This window comes from Trichinella spiralis (assembly GCF_000181795.1).
Source record: "Trichinella spiralis strain ISS 195 chromosome Unknown Scfld5, whole genome shotgun sequence".
NCBI classification, from domain to species: domain Eukaryota; kingdom Metazoa; phylum Nematoda; class Enoplea; order Trichinellida; family Trichinellidae; genus Trichinella; species Trichinella spiralis.
This window is the reverse complement of record NW_003526944.1, coordinates 1,676,384-1,685,524: the sequence shown is the minus strand read 5'-3', so window position 1 is coordinate 1,685,524 and position 9,141 is coordinate 1,676,384. Positions and strand designations below refer to the sequence as shown.

At 32.7% G+C, this 9,141-nt stretch overlaps 3 protein-coding genes across 3 annotated transcripts; 1 reads left to right on the top strand and 2 right to left on the bottom strand.

The window, feature by feature from the left end:
- Positions 1 to 733: 733 nt before the first annotated feature.
- On the top strand, positions 734 to 1,496 carry Tsp_04045 (mesoderm development candidate 2). Its single transcript, XM_003374811.1, has 3 exons — positions 734 to 871; positions 1,042 to 1,274; positions 1,340 to 1,496. Exons 1-3 carry the CDS (start codon positions 734 to 736, stop codon positions 1,494 to 1,496), a joined length of 528 nt encoding a protein of 175 aa, XP_003374859.1.
- A 768-nt stretch (positions 1,497 to 2,264) lies between these two features.
- Positions 2,265 to 5,091, bottom strand: Tsp_04044 (secreted frizzled-related protein 1). The gene is made up of 5 exons (XM_003374810.1): positions 4,780 to 5,091; positions 4,493 to 4,688; positions 4,103 to 4,180; positions 2,667 to 2,923; positions 2,265 to 2,303 (listed from the first exon to the last, which is right to left on the bottom strand). Exons 1-5 carry the CDS (start codon positions 5,089 to 5,091, stop codon positions 2,265 to 2,267), a joined length of 882 nt encoding a protein of 293 aa, XP_003374858.1.
- A 630-nt stretch (positions 5,092 to 5,721) lies between these two features.
- Tsp_04043 (conserved hypothetical protein) lies at positions 5,722 to 6,709 on the bottom strand. The gene is made up of 3 exons (XM_003374809.1): positions 6,588 to 6,709; positions 6,401 to 6,494; positions 5,722 to 5,805 (listed from the first exon to the last, which is right to left on the bottom strand). The coding sequence occupies exons 1-3, from the start codon at positions 6,707 to 6,709 to the stop codon at positions 5,722 to 5,724; spliced, it is 300 nt and encodes a 99-aa protein (XP_003374857.1).
- Between the last annotated feature and the right edge of the window lie 2,432 nt (positions 6,710 to 9,141).

Genomic DNA, 9,141 nt, shown 5'->3' with positions numbered 1-9,141 from the left:
AATAATGATGAATGACAACTAAATGGCAATATCATAATGCAGTTATAAATACTATCTTTTAATTGAAAAAGCATCATTTGTACAGGTAAAGATTAAATTATGACAAAAAATCTTTAATAATGCAATTTTGCAAATATATTCAGCTAGCATTTAAGCATTACAGTAAACATTAATCAAGTTTAAGTTTTTCTTAGGTTTACATTTTGTCTATTTTATTTAGTATTTTATTATTAAACAATAATTTTTGGCATTTTATTCATATTAAGTTTTTTACTTAAGATACATTTTATTTATAAGTTATTTAATTAAACTTTAAAATAACTTGTGCTTTGAAAATTAAAACTTCTGTAAAAATTAAGCGCACTAATTTTTAACAAGAGTTGTTAGATGTGGAAAAGCAAAATTAATACTTGCTTTTTCTTATTTGAAAGAGATTTTAACTGTTCAGTTTCAGTTCCTTTATTTATTTTCGCTATAATTGAAAAATAATAATGTTATTGCTTATTTAGTTGTTAAATTTACCTAAAACGATTTTGCAGTTATTAATTTAAATATCAAGATTCTCGTGAATAATTGTAACAGAGACTGTGCATACAGTGTACAGTAACACACTCAAATATTTTATGTAACATTTGAAAATCGTTTTTCTTTAACACTGACTTCTTTGGAATTTTTACAAATCTTTTAATTTAAAGAAAAGTGTAGTTGTGTTATTATTTATACCGCCGCATAAATGCTACGCTCATGCATGTTGATCTGCATTATTCTATCCTTCGCTTTTGTTACTCTGCAAAACTCAAATGCTAAAAAGAAGAAAAGTTTGATTGACTATAACGAAGCTGATCTTGAAGATTTGTACGATCAATGGGAAGTATGGAGCATTGAATGTTTACGTAAAATTGCTAAACATATCTGTATAAATTTTATTTGATTTACAGATGTAAACATTAAAATTCCTCCAAAACGAAGTATTAATGACGAAATGTTTCCACTAGAAAAAAGAATTATAAGTTTTCCTATTTATAATGTTAATTTTTTCAGCAAGGTGATGATCCATTAGAAGAAGATGAACTGCCAGAATGGAAACGCAAACCATCCGCTTCTTTTGATCCTAGTCAATTTAAAGACATGGAGGAGATGGCAAAGGCAATGAAAAAGCGTAAAACTTTGATGATTTTTGTCACAGTTTCTGGAGAACCGTCACCAAAAGAGTTGGATGATATAACTCTACTGTGGCAAACTAGCCTGTTCAACAATCACATTGAAGTGCAACGGTGTGTAGCTAAAATTTCGAATAAGGTCACATTACAAGAAAATTTACATGCTGAATATTTTTCAGCTTTACTATTGATCACAATCGTGCCATTTTCATGTTTAAAGATGGTGCACAGGCATGGGACGCGAAAGATTTTTTAATCAAGCAAGATCGTTGTGCTGAAGTTACGATTGAAGGGAAAAGTTATCCGGGCAAAGCTGAAGTTCAAAAGGAATTATAAAAAGTAATGTTAAAGAATGCCTTCATTTACGAATGTATCATAATTTGTTTTATAAATAAATTTTACTTAATAATAATACGTTGGATATTTTTGAACGCTAAATGAAATTAAAAATGTCTTATATTTAAAAAATGGAAATTAACTGATAAATAACAAAATGTATGGCAGGCAACAGAACAAAAATTAACATAACGATTGTAATTAGCAAAGTGTTGTCAATTCTCTGAACAAACCTGAAATTCGCGTTATGCAAATAATAGGACTAGAGATAAATTAGAATGTTTTAGATTCACTGAGCGTATTATCTATTTTGCAAGTTGAATGTGTCTAGAAAGAGTTGACAAACACTGAAGTTATGCTTTATAAGAAATCTGGAAGGTAAGGTTTTGATTTTCATTTCGAATTGTCTGTCGTATATGTGTACTTCTATTATATTTAAATTTTCGTACTTTTAAAGTGTTTAAAATGAAAATCTTATCACTTTCAACACAGTCAAAATTATTCAAAGATGTTGAATCGTGCACAACGAAACGCGACTTCATTATTATTATTATTAGGAAGTTTAAAATTTAAGAAGTTCAATTTCTACGCTCATCTTCTTTAAAAAATGGAATACAGATTCAATTATTCCATCAATTATGTTAGAATGAAAGCTTCAAAACTTTTAAACTTTGCACTGTTTGTTTGAACTGAAAATCAAGTTCAAATTTTCACTGTAGAATGCAAGTATTACTAATATTTTATTGCTTATCATCAAACTGTTTCAAATCACGCACTGACAAAAAAGGACATGTTATTGTAATAATACTGAAAAACTTTAAATAAACCGAAGGGTGAAATTTTTGCTTTTTAAATTAACAAAGGGAAAATTTTTTTTTCATTTTTAAAAATATACTGGGGAAAAAGTTGACGTAGTTGATGATAAATGATAATCTACACTACAAGTTCACCGTGGATTTGGCATCTTCAATCCAAGGCGAGCCGCGGCTGCCTTTGCTTTTGCGCGCAGCTTTTTCCGTCGTTCTCGTCTAGCACGTTCTCGAATTTGTGTACCCAACGTTTTACAGTCCAACTTGCGAAACATCTTCAACGCTTTCTTGAATTGCTTCAAAAATAATAACAATAATAATATATTATTAATATTTCAATTATAATTATTTAAATTCTAACTTTCTCTTTTCTCCAAGGAAGTAACAAATTCAACACAAGTACACCATTTCGACCATGATATGCCATAGCTAAGTAACGTTTGTTACGGTGCGCTTTAGCTGATGAACATGGACAATTTTCGTTGTTTTCTGTCAACTGAAGTTTCAATTCGACGTCATTTTGACGCAAATTTGCTTCAGTTTCACGGGGCTTAATTGAACGGGCTTTTTGAACTACGATGTGATTGCTGCTCACTGATTTCAGCTTGACTTTTAATACTAAAAATGAAATATCATTCCTTAATTGTACTAATTATTATTGATCATATTAGCATAATTTCAAATTTGTTTTTACAAGTAGATAATGAAATGTTCAAAGATTGCTCTAAAATATACACTTCTATTTGACAATCATTATCAAATGCTATTTTGAGCGGATTTAAGTGAAGAAGAAAAAATATAAATTTTGATAAGAGCATTTTCCTGCAATACTTCATCAATGTTTTCCCAACAGGCAAATGTATGCTCGCAAATTTAAAAACGTTAAGCAGCTTAAACAGTACTTTCAAATAATATTTCAATCACCATAACTGAACAGTTTAAAAGCTATTTTTATCGCACAGAAATATATAAAAAGATTTTTGTCTGATTTATTATTTGACCAGAATGTAGACCCCGCCCACATCTTAGAAGTTGCGGTACTATATTTAAAAAGTTGTCGCATCTGGTTCTGCTCTCATCGGTTAAAAGCTGTTCAAAATGACAAGCCGCTTGTCGGCATTTTGTGATGTTCTTGCTATCGGCTTTTCGATGCTTTTTCTTTCAAAACTCAACCACCGAACGGATACTGTTTCTAAAATCGAATAAATCTGGCCATCCCTCAAGCTACATTTTTTTAATGTAAAAAAAAACAAAATGAATAAATAAAAAGCTAGCCTAGCCTAGTTTAAAAAGCGGCGGCACTTTTTGAAATTTTAGTAGACGAACTTTGATAGTGCCCGCCGGTTTCCTTGGCCAGACAAAGTTTCAGAAAAAATGATTTTCAAATTGATATTTCTCTAGTTTCCAAAAGCAGCTTAACTCTTGGTACAAAGCTTCTTCTAACATCATCGCATAACAGTAGGGTTCAATGTATGCAAGTTTTGAAAAATTCACCCTCCAACATGTTGAGAAAAACTCTGAAAATTGCATTTTTCTTTATTCACAAAAAAATAAAAGAACGACTGTTACTATTATCTGCCAGTTTTCAAACTAATGCAATTTTTTGTTTTTGCATAATCCTAACTCATCATCAGATTTATTCATAGTACTTGAATTTTTTTATATTACAAAAATCTTTATCGGTGAATATTTTGTATGAATTTATAGTGACTTTTATCGCTTTTATAGACATTTAAAAAATTTACGCAATATTGAAAAATTGATAATTTTTAACTTGTTAATTTTTTTCAAACTTACCTAAATCAGACCGGCAAAAGTGATCCAAAATATTTTCATAAGTTCCAACTTGATTGCACGAGGTACAAGATTTGTTCACTGAAAAAATGAAATAAAAACAAAGAAACGGTCAAAGCCATAGGACACGAGGAAGAGAGAGGTTATGCGTGGATATTTGCCGAGGCGTTACCCGGCCGCGGGTGGTCATCGCCAACTGGACAATGGTCAGCTATTTGGCCAGCACTGGGCGGGATTGTGATCATTGTCCAGTTGAATGACAGTTTTCATGACCCGAGGTCGAGGGATGGATGGACGGGGAAAAAATACCCAACTTCGAAGTGTATTATGATTATGATTATTAATATTATTGATGAATACAACACAAGATTGTTGCCGTGTTGTCAAGCCTACCTTGATAGTTTTCGTGCGGTTGGATGCACATGTCGTTGGTGATTGGAAATTTATTGCAATTCAGCATTTCTGGCCAGGGAAAGCCGTACATTTGCATTCTCTTTTCACATCCTGATTTGACCGCCTCGCAAAGCGATCGACATGGATAAATTGCTCGTTCTAAGCATACAGGTGCGAACAGCGAGCACAGGAATCGCTTGAAGAAGGATAAAATAAAATATGAACACATCATAAAAAGTGCTTTACATATTAAAACAGAATAATGGAAAAATAATATTAAATTTTACTTGTGTATCCGGATGACAGTTGAGACGTAACAGTGATATCCAAGGGGCAGCTTGTTGGACAGCTTCGTCGAGAGTTTCGTGGTCGACGAGATTGGGAAGACGCATACGGGCATAGTCGATTCCATGACACAGGGTGAAATTTCTCGGAATATCAACACAGCTTGGCTGCGGCATGCGACTCAGAACGGCCCAAGATTCGGACATGTAAGTATCCATGCCCGAGGACCAAGAAGAAATGGCCTGAATATGATTGTCAAACTGTGCTATGATTATTATTCGGATTATTATCCAGTTGAAGAAAAGCCGAAACATTGTGCAGGACAACGACGGTCAGTGACAAATGCAACTGCACTACTGGGGCTGAATGGGAGCAGTGATGATGAAGAAAAATAAGCTGTGGTACATTGTGTTTGGCTTATATATTTATATTTATTATTTTTGTTCAGTTTGAAAAATATTTAAAAATGAACAAACAAACTGCAGATGTGAATGACAAGCAAGGCGGGATTGAATCGTTCGTTTGCTCTTCTTCTTATTTTATAATTGCAATTCTTGTGTTTCAAATTAATTTTCTCCTTCTTCTTCTTCTTGCTCTGCTTCTGAAGTTGCGTTGCTCTTATGTGCTTCTTCCGATGCTTCTTCTCCAAGGTCGGCTTTTCTGGTGCTCTTTGTTGTCAGCAGAGAAAGTTGAGAATGTGCATGGAATTTTGTCAATGTCAAAAAGTAACGATCAATCGCCCGTCCGTCCTTCCACCCGGCTGCCAGATATCAATATCAATATATATATATAAATATATATAATATTGTTAGCTGCTAGCTTATTGCTTTTTGTTAGCCGAACGTGTAGCGCCACGGCGCCGCTAGTGCCGAAACTGGATCCGCATCTCCTCAGCTGTTATCGACCAGGTGAGCTGAACGCTCTTGAACGCCCGCGCTCCACTCTCATTGGTCCATTGGTCGACATTGCTTGTCACAAGCACGTCGACTGGCCTCTGTCGTTCGTATTTTCCACAGCTGCTGGCCCAGCTACATTGAACAATTTGCATTTTATTTTTAGATGGTAGACAAAATTTGAAATTTTCACTTTTAATTTTCACAAAATTAATTATTTGATTATTGTGTTTTCCAAAACTAACAAAAGATAAATTTAAAATTGATGCTATTCAACTTGTGAAAACAAATTTACATAAAATTTAAAAACAAAACAAAAAAAAACATTTGACAACAATGAAATGCAAAGTTTATCATTCCTTTGAGAAACAGCAGCAATGTATAATTTTCTGTTGTTTTTTTTGAAAGCAACATTCACAACATCTACACGAAACAGTACTGAGCTTTGAAAAATGCCAACGAAATACTTTTTGTTTTTTTGAATCATATTTCAAATAGAAAATTCCAATCATGAGAATTTTGAAATGGGAAAATGTTTTTTTTTGTTTTGTAAAAGAATTAATTGGAATAAATCAACAATCACAGGATGGCATTGAAATGGTGCAATCATCTTTGAGAGCTGATGTAGAAAAAAGTTTTTCTTCTGACATTTTTCTCGAATCAATAATCAGAGATTTTTTTGTGAATTCAAATTTATCAACTGTACGAGCGAACAATTGTTTGAAATTACTGTTTTACGACAAAATTCAAATTTCATTTTCCACATTCCGCAAATATATATATGCAAATTTTTCCCATTGTAAAGCTTTGAGCGTCTTTCTTTTCTTTAATATTAATATATATATATATATAATTAGTATTACAGTAAAGTTGGACGTTTCAACAACATTCACTGACGTCATTTGACAAAATTTGACTGTTCCAAAGCCGCCGGCTGATACGTTGAACGTCGATCAACATACTCGGTCGTCTTTGAAAAGCATTTTCCACTATTGTGCCACAACTTTGGTCTTCGGCTATAATTTTGAACGATAAGCATTGTTTACTCATCTGCTTAGCTTATTTGGTCGCGGAATGCGAAATTTGAGCAAACTGGCCAGCCCCGATTGACAGAGATACATTGTTGAAGAATAAAAGTTCGAAATACAGTATGGATAGAGGTAGGGGTAGGGGAGAAGATGGGGAAAAAAAATAATTGAATTAGCATAGGATTCAATTTTGCATTGGAAAATTCAACGCAGGTATTCAATTTCAAATGTGTATAAGCCGGTGCCGCCTGGTCTCGAATGCCAATTTGAGCCCGAACGTCTGTGCTCACTTCCCAAATTCAGAATAGCTATATCCAATTTCAAATTGTCAGAACAACAAGATGCGCGGCCTGGCTTTGATCTTGTTCACATCGACAAAGCTAATGGTTGGTAAGCTGACTGAATTTTGGATGATCAAGAACAAAAAGCAAAGCAAAAAAGAAAAATGTCGACTGGAATTGTTGGAGTTGTTCTTTTTATAACTTTCAACAATTTTTCCAACAACCTTGCAAAACATTTGAAGCTTTTGAAATTTGAAATTTTCAAGTGCGCTCGTTATATAGCATAGCATAGCATAGTTAGCATTCTCGTCGGACTTATTCTAGCTGAAAAGTCTGACGCCAGCGGTGGCGTCAGCTTTTTCCATCAGAAGAGCTTTCTCTGTCTGTCTGTCATCTTTTCATCAGACACAGACAGAAATTTTGTCTCATATCATGCCGCTTGTTTGCTATGATCATTTTCTTTATTGTAAACTAGAAATTTTTAAATATAACAAAATCAAATCAAATCAATACAACGTTATAAAATTAGCACAAAACTTTCAATACCGGATACCGATAGATCAATCGATCGATTGATTGATACTATCTTCAATAAATAAATAACACGCAAGGTTTTATTTTAATAACAATTTCCAAATTACAAACAATCATTATTTGACAATTTATCTGTTCTTTGCTTTTTTTTCATTTTTTGCTTTTATTACTAATGTGTATATTTTGAATCGAAATGTTAAATATACACAACGACGACGAATTTTAAACAAATTTCAAATCGCACTGTAACATCTTGCATTTTCTCTTTGCAATGGTGAATTCTATTCAGTTTTTTATTTTAATTCTTCTTTTAATTGAAATTGAAATCTATTTTAGAACAATTTTCATCATTTCAAAATTAATCAATCGGATACGTAAGAACAATGTATAATTTATTCAAATTTTCACTAATTTCTTATCAGCGAAAGTAGTTCGTTGAAAAACAAACATTCGCCTATCAAGAAATTTTCTATCCAATAATCCATTCTATACATTGCCATTGACGTGACAAGCCATTTAATTACGAACACTCAGTACACTAACGATCCCATAATATTTACATGACGAGAGTTGTGAATTATGAAAGCGTCCATACGTCAACTCAATATTCACAGTTTTTATTCATTCTGTAAGTACTATTAACTTATTATTGTTTAAAATCTGTGGATTTTTTTAAAAAAAATTAATTTTACAATAATTTTCTATAAAATTTTCTTATCCTCAACGATTACTGTAATTTTCAACAATCAGGTATGACGTAAATTTTAAACAACGGGTTTTTGGTTTAAAACGAGTCGTTTTCTTCGTTTGAAATTTGTTGTGCGTTTTTATGTGCATCGCAAATGCCTATCCGTCACTATTGAAAAGCTCCCTACGGCTTGTACAATGATAAAACTTGTTTGCTCAATGTAGTGAACTACAGTTCAAATTGTTGTTGTAACAAACATCTCGCTCTCTGCTATTATTACAGTATAAGTCATCCAGTTTTCCCAATGAAAGTATAAGATTAGCAATGATGGTGTTGAGAATACAAACATTTGAAACTGTTTCAGCAAACAGACTGTGCAATATTGCGCGCAATGAAAAATAATGCAATCTGTGATGAATTAGAATGCTATCGTAGACGGTGTTTTCATTTTATGTTAGTTTTGAGAAGAAAGTCAGCATATAATCCTGGCACAATCATTTCTGTTTGCTTTCAGTTTTAAAATATTATCTTAAAATTTTCAACAGAAACCATTCACAAACGTCACTTGATCTTCAATGAGTGCCGCCGAACGAACGGAAAAGCTATAATCCAAGTGTTATTTTTCAGTTTATAGTACTTTTTTTATGCTACTATTTGTAAAAGTGTACAAAGTATACAAAATTCGATGCACTGATCATCCATCAAATTTACCCAACTAATGAACTGTGACAATTTGTACAACGCTGTCTAGTTCTCATTGCTCGTTGCAAGCTGACTGCGTTGATGCGTTTATGAAAAATACGTACGTACGTACGAACAAATGGCCAATTCGAACAAAATACACATCCTCATTGTGAACGTATTTCCGTTACTTTTTGTGCTAGTTGCTTTTTTTTCTATTTGGTTAAATATTTGTCACCCTGTAGCTAGGATTGCATTG